This window comes from Schistocerca gregaria, chromosome 1 (genome assembly GCF_023897955.1).
Source record: "Schistocerca gregaria isolate iqSchGreg1 chromosome 1, iqSchGreg1.2, whole genome shotgun sequence".
Classification (NCBI taxonomy): Eukaryota; Metazoa; Arthropoda; class Insecta; order Orthoptera; family Acrididae; genus Schistocerca; species Schistocerca gregaria.
In genome coordinates, this window is record NC_064920.1 from 204,436,727 (window position 1) to 204,454,631 (window position 17,905).

General features: G+C 39.1%; 1 protein-coding gene across 3 annotated transcripts in view; it reads right to left on the reverse strand.

Moving 5' to 3' along the window:
- The window catches only part of LOC126336904 (DNA polymerase theta-like), a 303,016-nt gene that overhangs the window by 10,011 nt on the left and 275,100 nt on the right, over positions 1-17,905 (reverse strand). The window contains exons 22-26 of one of the 3 annotated variants that reach the window (XM_050001035.1): positions 17,325-17,477; positions 13,197-13,386; positions 4,264-4,415; positions 4,044-4,188; positions 3,818-3,937 (exon numbers count right to left, since the gene is read on the reverse strand). In XM_050001035.1, coding sequence (XP_049856992.1) covers positions 3,818-3,937; positions 4,044-4,188; positions 4,264-4,415; positions 13,197-13,386; positions 17,325-17,477 — 760 coding nt within the window. The remainder of the gene's footprint in view (positions 1-3,817; positions 3,938-4,043; positions 4,189-4,263; positions 4,416-13,196; positions 13,387-17,324; positions 17,478-17,905) is intronic. The other 2 variants (XM_050001043.1, XM_050001052.1) reach the window with 2 other exon arrangements.

Sequence of the window (17,905 nt, forward strand, 5' to 3'; positions counted from 1 at the left end):
AAATGACTCAAGAGTAATATATTCATTGTTTAAAATGTTTGATACAACATGGTTGGGAGTTTTGTTCTTCAGCTGCTGAGGGGTAGGGGAGAGGGACAGGGGGGAGGGAGGGAGAGAGAGAGGGGGGGGGAGAGAGAGGGGGGGGAGAGAGAGAGAGAGAGAGGGGGGGAGAGAGAGAGAGAGAGCGAGAGAAAAGTGGGAGGAATGGAGGGAGTGAGAGTGGGAGTGAGGGGTAATGGGAGTTGGTGGAGGGTAGGAGGAACGGTTAGCAGTTGGAGCTTACAAGTTAGTTTTGGTCGTCAATGACATTTCTAAAGTTTGGTTGTTTAGGTGACAAAGACACCCAAGGAACAAGCAATGATTTTCCTTATTGAAGCATCCTCATGTTTACTTCAAGGTACTTTGGGAATCATAAAAAAAAATCCATGCGATGCTGGTAGATAGCTGGTTTGGAGTCCACTCTTCTCAACTATCAAACCACTCACTACTATTGCACAAAACACAATGGGAGAAATTTTGGGTAGTTATGAGCATCATATGTATGTATATCCACACTTTGCTTACAACTGTCAACTGTCACTTCCCACCTTTCCTGCTCCAGTCACAAATGGTGCACAGGAAGAACAACTGTTTGTAAATCTCCTGTGTCATCTCCATTTTTTTTTCATGAGATGTACCTAGCAGTAAGGAATATATTGTCTAACAACATAAACTTTTCGAATTTTAGCAATAAACCACAGCATGATGCATGTGTCTCTTCTAGTGTCTGCCACTGAAGCTAGATAATCATCTATATGACACTTTTAATCTTACTAAACAAATTTGTGAAAAACCTGCTGCTCTTCTTTGAATCTTATCCATTTCCTCTATTAATCCTATCTCGTAAGGTACCCAGACTGATCAGCAGTTCTAAAGCTTAGGTCAAATGGGTGATTTGTGCACTACCTTCTTCATTGTGGATTACATGTCCTGAAGATTCTGCCAGTGAATATAAGTTTTGTATCTACAATTAAAAGTATGTAGTCATTACACTTTAAATCATTCCATATGCATGCTCCTAGTCATGTAATGGATGTAGATATTTACACCGATTGTCTAACAATCATATAATTGTTCAGTAATGGCTACTTATGTCTATTTTGCAACATGTTACATATGCTTATGTTGAATGTCACCTGCCAGTCCCAGCACCAACTGTCAGTTCTCTGCAGGTACTCTTTGTTGGTTGGTTGATTTTGGGGAAGAGACCAAACAGCAAGGTCATTGGTCTCATCGGATTAGGGAAGGATGGTGAAGGAAGTCGGCTGTGCCCTTTCAAAGAAACCATCCTGGCATTTGCCTGAAGTGATTTAGGGAAATCACAGAAAACCCAAATCAGGATGGCCAGATGGCGTGGGTCTTTCTACATTCCACTAAAAATGCACCACACCTTGAACATCACAGATCACTGTGAGCATGACTTTGCCTGCTGAGGACAGAGTCTTGAACTGTTTCGGTGTCAGTGATACTTTGTGGCGGAACTACATTTTGGTGTCAAAATGGTGAACCCAGCTTCCATCACCTGTCACAATGTTGATGACACTCAGAACACAAAAGAAATTATTGGCAGACATCCAATCTCCTCTGTTTAAAGCCAGGAGTTAGCATTTGAGGCAGTCACCAGTTTTCTCTACTGTAGTTCTTCAATGATGGCCTGTACATGCGCATGTGATATGCCACTCTTTCCAGAGAGGAGTGTGTTAGCTGATGATTTTCTCTGATGAGTGCATCAACCAGAGTCTGATGAGTCTTGTTGGTTGCCATATTTGGTCACTAACATCACATTTTCCTTCATTACAAGCATGAACAACCCACCATCACACATAACAATGTCATTATAATCACCATCATACACAGCTTTTCAAATGGAGGCAAGTTTTCAATGGTTAGAAACTTGATTACAGCACGTTGTTTTGCACGCACCAACATAGTTATGTTACACACCATCATGTCCGTGCTACAATTTTAAGTCCTCTAGCAGCACAGGGTTGCAACTTGCATCAGTGAAATGGGAAAGTCAAAGTAATATGCATGACATGTAATATCTCTACCACCAATATTGAGAAGAGAATAACAAACTTGGAGGCACTACTTTTAGAGCATACCCTCATACCTCATTACTATCGACTTCATCTGATAAATGTAAAGTGCAGCACCTGGCTCGCTGACTTGTCTGCTCAATCCAATACTTTACAAAACTTTTATAAAATGGTTACCCAATAAAAATATCCTTGACTTTGCAAACAAGCTACTAAAATTATTTCAATATTTAGTTAAACGTGTGTGTGTGTGTGTGTGTGTGTGTGTGTGTGTGTGTGTGTGTGTGTGTGTGTGTGTTTGTTTGCAAGCACGCACATGAATGTATTTTTTTTTAAAGTTATGAAAGTGGTCAAGTCCTATGAATGTTCATAAGTACCCGATTTTAACCTGTGTAACTCCTTGTGTTTAATTTTATCATGAACCATAGTTCCAGAGAAAGTACATAATCTAAATCTGAAATGTGTATAATTTTATGAACATCACAAGTTAATATTAAATGCTTGTGTGTACACCTTTTGTCTAATAAAAATGGTATGGAGTTCTGTTCACTGTATTAGTACTACCTAAGGTACTTATTTAATTAAGTAATAAAGTAAATGTGTTGGATCAAAAATAAAAAGTTGAAAATAAATGCTTATGATAAAACCTTGCTTATAAAAGTATACTGCAGTATTCGCCTGTCAGAAGTAGTCCCACTGTGTTGCAAAAGTGTCTTCCTAAGTTTATGATGGGTACAGCCTTCAGCATACAGCCATCTCACTTGCTCACCTGCTCAGAATAGGTCAGTGGTGGGGAAAGCTGGAGCACTGGGAACACACTGCTACAATCTTAGGACATGGGTGCACACCAAGAACGGAAATACTATCAGATCCAGCATCACTGCATATTATTTATTTTCTGGCTTTAAAGAGACTCTGGGGGGCAGAAACTTATAGCTGCAGGGACACAGTATAACAAGGCACATCTGCATAGAGGGGGAAAAAAAAAAAAAAAAAAAAAAAAAAAAAAAAAATAAAAAATAAAAAAAAATAAATAAAATCTTGGAGCTATTGGGAATTGAAAGAGAGGTGAAAAGTAGCTCAGCAGCATTCTTCACCAATAGACCAATCAATAACAGAGAACTGGCCTTCACTAAGATTGATATAATTTCTTCTGTTAAGATGAAAATCATTAGAGATGGAGCACTTGCTCAACTGGAAGACGGCGAGAGAAAGAAGCAGCCACAGTCTTTTTAAAGAAGGATTCTCACATCTTCCTTCAGTGAAACTGGGAACCATAGAACATCTGAATCAACTGGATAGGGATTTAAGTCCTCGCCTAAACAAATATAAGTTAACTGTCTAAACATCTTCATGACCTCTTGGTTTCATACTATAACTAGACAGACAAGCTGTGGCCTTCAGAGCAGTTGTGGAAGCATTTCAGGCTAAAGGAATTGGTACTGCCATACAATATCGCTTTTTCAAGTATCCGATAATAACAACATGATGTATCACAAACTATCATGACATGGATGTGCACCTAAGTATTGCGGCGTAAATGGCTGATGGTTCCTAAATAAAGTATGTGGGGGAGTACATAAGTCACAGAAATAATAACCTGCCTATGAAGCAAAATTTTATTTCTTAACAAAGTAATACAAATAAAGGTAATTATTACATTTATATATCCTTATTACTTGTATTAAATATTATGGAAAATTAGCAACAAGATATTTAAATGATTTGTAGGTTTTTACCTCTTATAATTTGGTTTGGGCTGTTTATCGCTGGCAAGAAACGTTTTCTCCCATGCAGTGTTTCAATATAGCCTTTTTCCCTGCACTTCTTAATAGTGTCTTCGACGTATTTTCTGACACCTAAAAAAGTTGTCAACTATATTCTATCATCAATGAAACATTACACTGATATGTATTGGCTCAGAATTACTGTCAACAAATATTTCCTTAAACAAATAAGTATTACCAGGATAAGCTCTTTTGAACGTTTCCATGAATTCTGCTGCTTGAGTTTCATTGACTTCAAGTTGTTCTCCCAGGGCTTTTGATCCTATGCCATATATCATACCATAGCATACTTGTTTGGCATGTTGACGAAGTTTGTCAGTTACCTGGTACAAAAATAAAATGTGTCAACTTCCATCATAGAGGGGCCACAAGTTTCATTCCACTGATATATGGCTTACCTCAGATTCTGGAATTTTGTTCCATATAGAAGCAATCCCACGGAATACGTCCTTGTCTGAATTGAGTATATCTAGGAGTATATGATCACCTGATAAGTGTGCCAAAATACGGAGCTCAAGCTGAGAGTAGTCTGCTGATAAGAATACATTGCCTGTTGAGAAATGCAGTTTTTAGATTTAAAATGTCCAATTACAAATATTAGGGTGTCCCTGTATCACAAATTTTGGAATATTAAAATAGTCAAGAAGGCTTCCAATATAAAGGTATGCCATAAATAATAGTAAATTAGTAATAAGAACGAGTTTCCATAACCATGCTTGAGGGCTTCGTCAAAGGTGATAACATCTTCCAGGCAGGATAACTGTCCATGTCACAAGATCGAAATTATGCTACAGTATTTTGAAGAGCATGAGTGTCTACTCATGTTTTATCTTGACCACTGTAAAGTCACCTGAACTGAACCCGGTGAGATACATCTGGAATACGATGGGACACCAGATGACCCCACAAACCAATGGCTCACTATTTACAGAAATGTGTGTCTATCCGTGGACAACGAGTACCTACCACATACTTCAGAAAACGTACTAAGAACTCATCAAATTCATGCCATGCAGAATTGCTGTTGTGATGCATTCCAAAGGCAGACTGACACAATATTAAGCAGGTGGTCATAATGCTATGTCTCATCAGTTTGTATGTATGATGCTGGGTCAAGTACCAAGATTTATTTCTCATTTAAAAGGCCACTATTGCATTATTATGACACTATGTGAAGTTATTCATGAATATATGTGATGTACTTCACTCATGACGCATGGAGTTCCACAGATCATGCATCCATACAGTCGCGCTTATAGAGGCCACCTGGGCCAGTCCTCTGACACACTCTGGTGAGTCGCCAAAGGAAAAGTATTATTTAGCGATCACAAATGAGTGCTGAACCTATTCTGTAACCTGTATCACTGTTGTCCAGCCACTGTATTCAGTGCTATGAACAACCTGTGCTTCATTGTATTTTACATGTTGCTCTATAAAATACTATGGTCCATAAATCGTTCTTGTTTTTGCTATAGTACACTTGGCAACAAGTGAGGGTTATGTTTTCTCTGCAAGTTAGTGTCAGAGCTCAGTCACACAACAAACATCTAGATGAAAGAAATACGCCAACACATCATTGCTCAGCAGCAAGCTTTTGCAGATCAAAAGAGGGGTCTCACCACCACCTTCAATCAATTGGCATTGCATGTTCATGACAGGTTACTCTCTCTCCAGCATATGATGAAACAGCTGAAGAGTGGGACTTCTATGCGAACATTTCCAGGTTTTTTGCTTGGGCGATGCCAACCAGTGTAGCTGCTGCTGCACATTTATCAATTGTGCCAACTTGCACCTTTGCAGGACCCCGCCAGCTTGCCATTTGATGAAGTGTGCAAACTTCTCTCAACCTATTACTGTGAGAGATGCATTTTATTGTGAAGCGTGTACAATTTTACCATTGTGAGAAACATCCCAACCAGTTTTACAAAACATGGGCTGCAGAATTACACAGGTTGAGCCATCATTCTAATTTTACACTAGTATGTATCATGAATCCTACATTGATCATATGGTGCGTGATATTATTTGTCTGGCCCCAGTAGAGAAAACAGAGAGAGAGAGAGCACTTCAATATGAGAATCGGATGCTTAAGGATGTGCTCAATATAACACAGTCCATTGAGGTGTGCTTGTGATCAGATAGCTATGTGGGGGGAGGTATCAGAAGTTGCTCAGTCAGCCTCTGATAGGCATGCTGCAAGTATTCAGGATGATGGAGTAGTCGTTCCAGCAGTACAACCTTCAACTCATCATTGTATGGGGCAGCATTGGTTACAGCCACAGCAGCAACATGCCACATCACAACAGTGGCTGCATGCCCTCCTTCCATTTTGCCCATACTCCTTCATCCAACATAAGCGTCAATGGACATAAACTCTACCACTGCAATGACTTGTCTCCCTGAACAAATTGTTTATTGATGTGTGTGTGTTTAATAAACCACTGCAACACAAGTGGACACAGGAGCTGCTAACACCCCCCCCCCCCCCCTCCCCCAAACCACACAGGTTTGATGGAAGTCAGTTAGCTACAATAAAGAGCAGATTCCGATCCTAGGTCAGTTCTCCTCTCCTGTCTCTTACAAATCTGTTGTTCCCCCTCTCACCTTCCTTGTCTCAATACAGACCTGTTCAGGTTAGATGGGTTTAATGCTTTCGGCTTCCCCATTGCTGGTGAGGTAAACTTAGTGTCAGATCAAGTTCCGTATCAGCAACTGGAGTTCCTATGCTCTGAATTTTTGTCTCTGTTTTCCTCTGGGCTCGGTTCTGTCACCAGTTATCTCAGGCCCACTTTGCCATGAAAGAGTCCGCCCACCCTCAATTTTTTCAGGTGTGGCAGGTGCCTGTTACATTGCATTACTTTGTCAAGGCCAAATTAGACAATTTGATATACCTTCATCAGCAGAAATTGCAATATCTGGTGCAAGTACACCTCGCCTTGCCCTTACCCAAATGGCTTCAGCAGTCAGGCATAGAATTTAGTTTCCAGTCAAATTCTGTGTCTAGTGACCAGACAATTGGACAAAAGTTGTTGGTGGATGCTGGGTTAGACTTTTGCATTTATCCACGGACTTTATTCAATTGTTGGTTACCAACTTTGTTCCACCTTTCTGCTGCAAACATCTAGATAGACTTAGGCACACAACATATTGAAAATGGATAGATAAAAAGATCTACTCACCAAGCGGCTGACAGAGGACACACACACAGGGAAGGATTTAACTTTTACAAGCATTTGGAGCCAGTGGCTGCTTCTTCTGGCAGAAGAGCTGAAGGGGAAGGAAGCATGGTGAAGGAAAAGGATTGGAGAGATTTAGGGAAAAGGGTACATGATAGAAAAGTCACCCAGAACCCCAAGTCAGGGGACAATTTATCGGATGGGATGAGAAGGAAAGACTCTGATACACAACATATTAAGCTTGATGTGGGACAGCACCACGCCTCCAACTGGAATTTCACCATTCCTGACATCACAGAGCCCATAACGGTGGCTGTCTTCCTGATGCATTGTCATCTTCTGTTGATGTGGCAAACATGATACTCGTCAACAACTTTGCTGAACTTCTGACTGCTGGATTCCGACTCAGTGCAGTGACACACAGTATCATGCCCACATAGGCAGCAAAAAGAAAATACACTGAGTTGCTTGAAAAGTATCCAACCATAACACGACAACCAAGCACCACAAGAGAGCTGTCACAGAAATGTGCACTGTATAAAAAGGACTAATGGCTCACCAGTTTCATTTAGTTCCTGATTGTCTTGCTATCAGAAAAGCAGAATTTGACTCAATGCTCAGTGAAGGTATTATTCACCCTTCTAGCATTCTGTGGTCATCACCGCTCCACCTAGTACCCAAAAAATGAGGCGTGTGGCAGTTGTCATGCACTTTATGCAAGGACAAATTCAGACAGATAACCAATACTCTGTTAAGAGATTACAACTAGGTGATACATGGTGCAGTTGTGTTTGATGTGCTGGACTGCATAAAAGTCTTTACATAAATTCCTGTGGCATCATCATCATCATCATCAGTGCTCTGCCAAAAGGCACGTTTTCAGATGGTAGTTGTTCAGGCTGTCGGGTCTTCTGCCATCCTCTACAGGTCTGCATAATTTCCTCTTCCATTAATGTCGTCTATCATCTTCTATCTCCTCCTTCCTCTCAGTCTTCTCCCACAAACCACCAATCCTTCCAAAGCATCTGATAGCAAGGACTCCCTTCTCAATGAATGTCCCAACCAGTTCTTTTTCTTTTCAACCTTCAGCAGACATCTTCTCTCACCAACCCTTTCCAATACTCTTTCATTACTCACTCTTTCCGTCCAGCTTATTCCTTCCATTCTCCTCCACATCCACATCTCAAATGCTTCTAATCTTTTTTCATACTCTCGTCTCAGCATCCATGTTTCTACCCCATATAGTGAAACACTCCAGACAAAACATTTGCCAAGCCTTTTCCTTAGTCCTTTATCTAATTTGCCACATAAGAGTCTCCTTCTTTCTGTTGAATGCCTCCTTCGCTATAGCAATTGGAGTTTTCAGCTCCTGGTGACATCTCAAGTCTTCAGTTATTGCGCTTCCAAGATATTTAAATACACTTACTTGGCTAATGGTAGATTGTCCTATTTTAATATTGGACAGTCTGCATCTTGTACTGATAACCATACTCTTTGTTTGTGCTGTGTTTATTTGCATCTCACATTCCATACAAGCTTCATTCCAATCTTTCAGCATGTTATTCACTATCCACTCACTTTCTGCCACTAATACCATGTCATCAGCAAATCTAATACATTCTATTCTCTTTCCACCAATAAATATTCCTCTTTTCTCATGTAAGCTTTTCACAATAATCTCTTCAAGGTATACGTTAAACAACAGTGGGGAAATGCAACAACCTTGTCTAACACGTCATCCAATGCTGCTTCCTTCTGACATTTTATTTCCAATCATTATCCTTATTTTCTGGTGTAAATATAGATTCTGTATCAGTCGTCTCTCTTACCAATCTACTCCTTTCCTCTTCAAAATATCCATCAGCTTGTTCCACTGAACTCTGTCAAAAGCCTTTTCTAAACCTATAAAAATAGCAAAGATTTCTCTACCCTTTTCCATATATCTTTCCTCTATAGTTCTTAACAGGCCAATAGCATCTCTTGTTCCTTTTCCTCTTCAAATCCGAACTGCTCCTGTGCAATCCCTCTATCCAGCTTGCCATATAGCCTTCTATTCAACACTCTCAGCAACAAGACTTTAGCTGCATGAGAAATTAGACTGATGGTCCGGTGCTCTTTGAAATATGTCTACTCTCAATGTGTTTCCCTCCCGGAGATCCAAATGAGGGGAAGTTTTAACTCTGGAATCTTTCACATGGAGGCATACCATGTACTGCTTGGGAATGTAATGTGGTAGTTTCCCGTTACTTTCCACATAGGCAGTAGGATGCCCAGCACTAAGTCAGCTGCTCACCATGAGTCAGACACTGTCTGTAGCCACCCCTCTGGGGTTCAGACGCTACTTGTACTCTTTTTGTACCCAAAGAGAAAAGGTTCCTCTTCCACCAGCTCCGTCTTCTCCACCTTCACTGCCGTTGAGGTCTTCACCGTATCCCTGGCAAGGGGCCCTCACGAGGTTCTATCTCCCGGGCCAGGTGAACCAAGGTTTTTTAATGAGGTGTTACTTCTCCCACTCCTCCTTTCTCAACCGGGCTTGGGACCGGCTATGGTGGTGTGGCAGATGAATATATTCCAAGATCAGCTATAATCACACTCTTCAGCTTGTTCAAGATTCAGTTTATGATATTTTGTTTCTTGCAGGGCTGCTCATTCTTGAAAAAAGTTCATTTACTCTGTGTTGCACGATTTGCCATTCTGTTTTGCATAACTATATGACATCCAAACCTTTTAGCAGCTGCAGAACAACACCAATAACCCTTGGTAGATGTTTTAAAATGCCAAGAACAGCTAGGAATGGTGTTAAATACTGCCAAAGGTGTTCCTTACAAACCACAGATTACCTTCTTAGGTCATGTAATTTTGTTATGAGGGTCACTGCCACTACCCAAAAAAGCAGAAGCCATTCTGAAGATCTCATGGCCAGAAAGAATTACGCCATTTCTTGGGAATGTTGAAATTTTTTGTAGTGCCATCTGCCCATTCAGCCAAGTTGCAAGAACAGCTGATGGCAGCACTTTCTTGACCTAAAACTAAGGGAAATTCACTGATCAATGGACAGATGCGATGAGTCTGCTTTCGATGCAGACAAGCAAAGCATAACAAATACTGCACTCCTGACCTACTCAACGTTGGATGCACCTCTTGCGTTGATGGTTGATTCCAGCCAGACTGCTATCAGTGCGGCACTTAGACAGAAAGTCGATCGTACTTGGCAAACACTGGCCTTCTTCTCACACAAGCTCTCATCTTTGCAACAAAACTGGAGCACTTGCAATCATGAGCTTCTTGCTGTATATGAATCAACCAAGAACTGTCACCACCAGTTGGAAGCCAGAGAGTTTACACCATTTACGTATCACAAGTGGCTTCTCTAAACCTTCAGACAGAATACCAATAAGTGTTCACCATGACAGTATAGTGTTCACCACAACAGTATAATCATCTGGAGTTCACTGGCCAGTTCAGTGCCAACATCTGCCATATTTCAAGGACTGACCACATAGTTGTCAACTGTCCATCTCTAGTTAAAAGTGTAATGGATGTTATTGATTTTGTCCAACTTTCCAAGGAACAAGACTCTCTCCAGAAACTACTGAATGGTCGACATTCCTGCTTCAGACATTAAGCTATATTGTGTCACTTCAAGTGGAAAGGACTTGTCCTTTCCTGCCGGTCACATTCTGCAGACGTGCTTTTGACAGCTTTCACAGCCTGTGCCATCCTGGCATTAGATCGAGTCACACGATTTCAAAACTTTTTTCTGGTCTGGTATGAAAAAGTATTGTGAGTGGACTCGTGCATTCCTTCAGTGTCAGCACAGTAAGATATCCTGTCATGTGCATGCACCAGTTATTAATTTTCAACATAAAAGAAACACACTTTGTACACATGCACATTGTCCACTTCCTGCAGCAAAGGGTCAGCACTATGCTAGTCAACAGCATATCAGCAGAAACCATAACCTTTACATTAAATTGATTTTTGCATATCAGATGTTCACTGCACATCATAACGGACTGTGGCTGGCAATTTGAATTGGAGTTATGAACTCCACTTAGTAAATTGTGTGGCACTCTTCATCATAGGACAGGCAGCTGCCACCGACTGAGCAATGACTTGATCAAACATGGCAGCATTCTTTAAAGGCTGTACTGATGGTTTATGACACTAGCTCACTTGCCTACCCTGCAGTTTTTCTTGGTCTTCACACCACATAAAAATCAGACTTCGATTCATCACCAGCAGAGCATATGTAAGGTGAAGCACTTTAACTGTCTGGTAAGTTCATTGACCTAAGTTCCATACAACTGCCTGATAATGAGCAGTTGGACATCATTTGTCACTTGAGGGAACATATGAAACACATTTGCCATTGTCAAGCCTCAAGCGTCAAAACATGGAATGACACCTTCATAGGTGGATCAAGATAAGCAGACAAACATGCGTGTCATATTATGAACAAATGGTGTTGAACCATCACTAAAGCCCCCATGCACAGGCCCATATCAAGTCATCAAAACAGGAGCACAAATTTTGGACATATTATTAAATGGTAGGACTACTATGATGTCAGCTGACACAATGAAACATGAATACATTCTCCCAGAAGTGATGCCCACATTCACATTGTGCAACCAGCCTCAGCCTCAAGCACAAGTTCAGTCATCCAAAGCAGACTCACTATCCGAACGAAGAACATGCTTGCACGTTCAGTGCACTTTCCTGCAAGATTTTTGGATGATGCCATGCTTCCACCAAGGGAACTGATGTAGCAGTCGAGATTGTCACCTCCCGTGCTTGTCAGAGCTGTCACAGAGTTCCTGCACCACCCAACAGAGATGCTATTGTTCAGCATTGGCAGTTGATTTTTTCTGTGTTCCTTGTTTCATCCCATGAAAGCAACAATGTGTTACTACTTCCTTTAAATAGAAGTGGATCTCGACTACCTTCTAATCTAACGCAAAAACCTAGTCTCAAGAGTTAAGAGAATATCTTATCATGAGTTATGTTTACATTAATAAAACAATATTATTCCTGGCACATGAGTGTTTATATTTTGTGTGCTATTTTGGTTGCGTTCTTCAAACATGAAAACGTAATTAGTTTGGACAATTCACTCTTAGTCTTGCCAACAAAACTATGTTTGCATGTTATGTTATTGTTGTTATCTTATTCCCGTGCCCTATCTACTTTTGGCATACTGTATTTATGACTACAGTCACTGATTTGTGTTAGTGTACAGTCTCCCATCTCTTTAGCAATTTTGAGGAAGAAGAAGAAGAAGAAGAAGAAGAAGAAGAAGAAGAAGAAGAAGAAGATGACGATGATGATGAAGATAGGAAAATGTTTGTTGGTCATGTTTTGTATTTTATTATGTACTGAAATTAATAAAACTTCGAACACATTTAAGTAATATATGCACAAATATATGCACATATAATAAAATTTTATCACTTTTTAATTATTACTGTAACAACTCACAACTACAATACTATCTGTTATTTTCTATATATTAATAGAAGTTTACAGTAAGATTATCTCAAAACCACTTTCTGAATGGAATGTGTATTATCATTCAGATTTCTCACTGACCAGTTGGCCATTAAGTGTCACCGTATGTAGTCTACAACATCCATTTTGTCCAAAATTGTATTCTGCACAGCTACTGTACTAGACACACTTGGTGTCAAGCCTTTCATTGCCAAGTATGATAACAAGGTAAGGGGATTCATTGTATGATGTAGTACTTTTATTGTTTGCCCACCATTTTTGTTTGTACTTAAACTTGGGATCACTTATTTGGATATTAAGCCCACTTCCTACTGTTAAAGTGTCACATGTGTGATTTGATTATTTCCTGGAGTCTGACCCAAGTATGGCTATTCTGATGGAGTGTACTTAAAGTGCAGCACTCTTTTGTGAATTTAATTCAACAATATAAACCTAACTACCCATATTTTAGAATGACGTATGTTCCAGGCAAACACTTTAAAATGCCATCACAGGAGAAAGTTTACATAAGACATTTTGCTACATACAATGACAGTCAGAATGGTAAAATGTCATTCAGACAACCTATAAAAATATAATTGTTCACTAAAATAACTGAAAAGAAGAAAGAAAGAAATAAAAAAACAATAACAACAACAACTCACCAGGCTTTGGAATAAAAGCTAGCCTCATGCTTATTGACAAATTTTCTCCATCACAGCCAGAAACATCAAAGTCTCGTGGTATATTTTGCATATTTGGTTCATGCATAGAGATTCTTCCTGTGGCAGTGCGAGTTATGTAACAACCAAATATGCGTTCGGCTGAGTCTGAATTTAAGAGTGGGTAAAGTGTCTGAAAAATTAAATTATTATTGAAACATCAAAAAAATTTTTTTGTTCATAAAATTATGGTGTGATTTCAAATATCAATAAATATTGTGATAATACAAAGTCAGTTTCTGGTACAATGTGTCGAAAGTTATTCTTGAAAGTTTTCATACTATGAAGTCCAAGTGGTTATGACTACCATAATAAAATAAATATTGCTACCAATTAGAACGTAGACAACACAAAGGAAACTGTTTGAAATTGTGCAGTTCCAAGTGTCATAAAAATTATAATTCTTAATATGAATTTTTTTTCTCCCCAAAAAGGAAAAATAGTCCCCAGTCTCTCGAAGAGACTCTTCCCTTCTTCAGGCGATCGCTACCATTCTACATACATCAGAAGACTGATACAAGTGGTAAAGGGTGAGGAGTTACATTTGTTGCAGTTTTAGATGACACTGAATAAAGATATGGAATGGCACCGCAAATAGTATATAAGCGTACATCCAGTAAACTTCAAAGTGATGATTGGAGTCAGCTAAGTGAATGGTAATGAATTTAATTCATTTTTTATTGTTCATCATGATACCAATAACAGTCAGTCAGTTTGTCATATGCATACAAATTTTGCATATCAACAGGTAAGAGCATAGTCATGGGAACAGTTAGTTTTTTTTCTATAACTAACAGCAATTTTATAAATTCTTTTCGGATGTAACAAAAGACTACTGAAACAATTACTTGAACTAGTTTCAACAGCATACCTCAAGTTACAAGCATCCATTTGTTCATTTGACAAACGATTAACAATCATTCTAAACAGTAGGGTATTTAGTTCTACAAGTGCATTCTTGTTGAAACTAGTAAGCAAAACATTATTACAATGTTTTTCTTTATAAAAAGACTGAAATAGAGTCAAAATATACTGTTTATGTAAGTACTAATAGCATTTTTACTTTTACAGACAACTAAGGTAAGTATTGAGTATTTGTGAAAGATTCTAACATGCATCAGGTGACTAAAATGCTCTACATGTTTTCTTTCTTATGGCAATCAAGGAACTACAAAATAAGAATAAGCAACTTCAGTCTATAATAATAAATACTTGGAAATATTTAGGAACAAAGAGTTGACAGAACTGTTTAAACTTGGATGGGCTCACACTCCAGACATCCAACGTGAGTTTTTGCTTGGCGGCTTTTGCAGACATACTTGTTGCACTTAAAGCATACATTTGATGTTTTGCAGGAAACCTGAATTTGAGAAAGCTTTCTATTTCCATATTGGCCAGGGCCAGTATAAGTGCTTGGAAGAGGAGATTGGCTCTCTCTGCAGTTTGTAGGGGGCAGCAATCTCATCTTCTACTCTGAGGATAAAGTCTCGATTTGAAATCTTCTTGAGGTATGTAACTTAAAAATTGTATGAGCATTGATCATGACAAGGTCAAGATTACTGTAAAAGACATGCAAAGGCCATTAGTGGGTGCCAGCTTGGACACTGCAGTGTCCTGCCATTTGGTCAACTATATTGACACCATCCTTAGTTTCACTATAAAACTTCTCAGTATTCTCATTCATCTGACATCCAACATGCATGTTACTCAGAATAAGGATTTTTTTTTTCTTTTTCCCTTGGCAAACTGTGAGAAGATTGTTGCCCGACTTGTACACGTGTCTTGCACGCAATGTGTCGTCTCCACTTCATGCTACAGGAGGGAGCTCTCTGAGTGATCTCTGAAGACTGCCAACTAAACCTATTCCTTTTAGTTTCAGGTCATCCACCAGTTACATGGAGGTGAAGAAATTGTCAGTTGTGATGTTATGACCACAGTGAGGAATGGCTGAGCTAGCTTCATAATGACGTGGTGACCTACATCCTTGCTTGGATTACAAGTTTCATGTTTTCCACCATAAGGGACTCCATTCAGGATGTAGTGCTTGTCAGCATCACACAAAAGCCAGTATTTTATCACATACTTACCAGGTATACCCGATGTGTACTGTATGAATGTAAACCTGCACTTGCAAGGATACGGTCGCTCATTGACTGTCATGTTCTGGTCTGCCTTATAGCAGGCAATGCAGTTCTCAGAAAACTGATTCCATATTTCTGAAGCAGGCAAAATTTATAAGTTTCCTTATTTTATCTTCTTGATGACTGCATATTTCTGCAAATCTGTTGCTTTACATAGTGCTTTGTACGAAATACCCCGAGCACCATATGCTTAATGAGAGTTGAGTAATCCAATGGAAGTATCTTGTTCTTCCAGGTTTTGGAACCACTCATTATCACCAAGTGTGCTGTGAGCTTTTGCTTCAATGTACTTTTTCGCCAGTTTTGGGATTGGGTCGATGACATATAGCCACGATGCAGAGAGTGACTAGTCATTTACAACATGTGTATTGGCATATTGGCATGTCCTGTCAGCCTGGGTATCTCCCACACCACCTTCTGGACACTGCATCTATCTGCTATGTCACCTGGCTCAATCTGTGTCCACTTGTTCATGAAACATTCTCCAGATAGTAGCGAATCTTGTCCTCTGAAAAGCCACGTCGTTTTGAAATCGTATCTTCAACGACGCAAACTCACGAAAATAAACAGCAAGCTCATGTTGCTGGTTTCAGGACTGCCTCAGCCCACTCTGCTCGAACAGACAAAGACTTCTGTAAGGTTCATGCATCTGATTTCTGCTGTTGTGTAAGAGAACTATTAGCAGTGCTCCAGACAGAGATGTAGGATGGGGAGCGGGGTGCTTCCCCATTGTACAATGTGTTACCCTGTGGCTTCCGAGCATCACTTTGTAGGTCTGCATGTCACCAGTCCATAGAAAATAAAAAGCCACACTGATATGAAGTATTGCCTGACCTCCGAATTCTTTGTATTTCAAGTTCTTTTTGGCCCAAAGTGTCGTAATATACTCTAACATCTCTGAATAACATCAAGGCATGCTCAGCAACTATTTAGTGTTTGAAAACTGCAGTTACTTATATAAAACTGTGTTAAAATGCATTTCAGTCAAAAATTACCCATATGGTACTACTGGTATAACAGGTAGATTTTTCATACTTCTAGGTGGGCTAGGAAGATGAAAAGTCACAGGAGTGGTTCTGTGATGATTGTGGACTTAGGGGGGAGGGGGTGCCTTGAAAAACCTTTGTGGGTCAAAAATGATCCACATTGTACTTCTAGTGTTGTTTCCCTAGGCATTAATAAGAAACATTAACAATGTGTTGTCATTTTGAAATTTTTTTATAATTTTAAATGGAAGATGTGCTTGACTAATCATTGACATAGGCTTGAGTAATACAAGTTCATTTATGTTCTGAAGAAAAAGGTGGACGAGACTTCTGCAGGACCAGAAGACATCTAATTTTATCCTGCGGAACCCTCACACCATTGCAAAGGACTTCATAGCCTCTTTTTGGCTGTTACAGAGAACTGTACTCAGGAAAGATTCTGTACTAAATTATGATTACAATCAATCTGGAGTTTGTTTTGAAAGTTTCCAATGCTGTTTGACAACACAGATGGACACTACCAGAATAATACATACTGTTTGTTCAACTTTCAATTTACTCACAATGAATAACTCAAGTTGTGAGAGTAAAAGACAATATTAAATTACAATTTTTTAGATACTCAAGCAAACACTTGAATGGTCATTATTGATTTTTGCATGTACTTCTTTGAGTTCCCACCAGTAATAAGCATCTCTAATCATATATACCAGAAGACATAACTAGGAGTTGGTACTGATAAATTACAAAATAAAAAAGGTACCAAAACAAATAACTAAATGAAGTTTCTGTGCAGACATAGAAACAAGAAGAAGAAAAGAACCACAGCATTATAGCAAAGAACAGCTTAATTAGCCAGTCAAGAAAACAAAAATTAATAAATACTTCAGCTTTTAATCAGACATTCCAGATTATCATTTTGTAAACTTATTTAAAATGTTAACCTTTGTTAATATGGTATTAATTTTCCTCCATTGCAAAATAACTTCAGGTAATGGGTGGTATTGCTTCAGAGGAAGGAGTGCATCTTTGTTGGTACTCGGCTTTTGACCGTATGGAGTCTTACCAGGATTCAGTCCTAACTCTTTGAACAATACCTGAAATAGCAAAAAGTTGTAAATGCAATGATGCAGTTATGCAACAAATGAAATGAAATTATCTAAATACCAAAACTTCGATGGATAAAAGAAAATTTCTTTGACACTATCTGTGACCTACAGTTGAAAGTATGCTTCCTGCATATATAAAGGAAATAAATAACTATCAAGAGTAACTAACTTATCTCCTGTACAGCACCTTAAATTGTGTGTACATTTACATAACCGCTGTAGTGATGGTGTACTAACACTTTCATTTTTCTAACTGAAAGAAGAATTATGAAGAGTCTACATATGTATAGCTTGATGTTTGTGGCAGTTGAGAAGAATATTTCAACAACCAACAAGAGTTTTCAAAATACTGCACATATCTGCCATGATGACCTGACGACACTCTGTAATTTATACCATATATGCTTGGGAAAAAC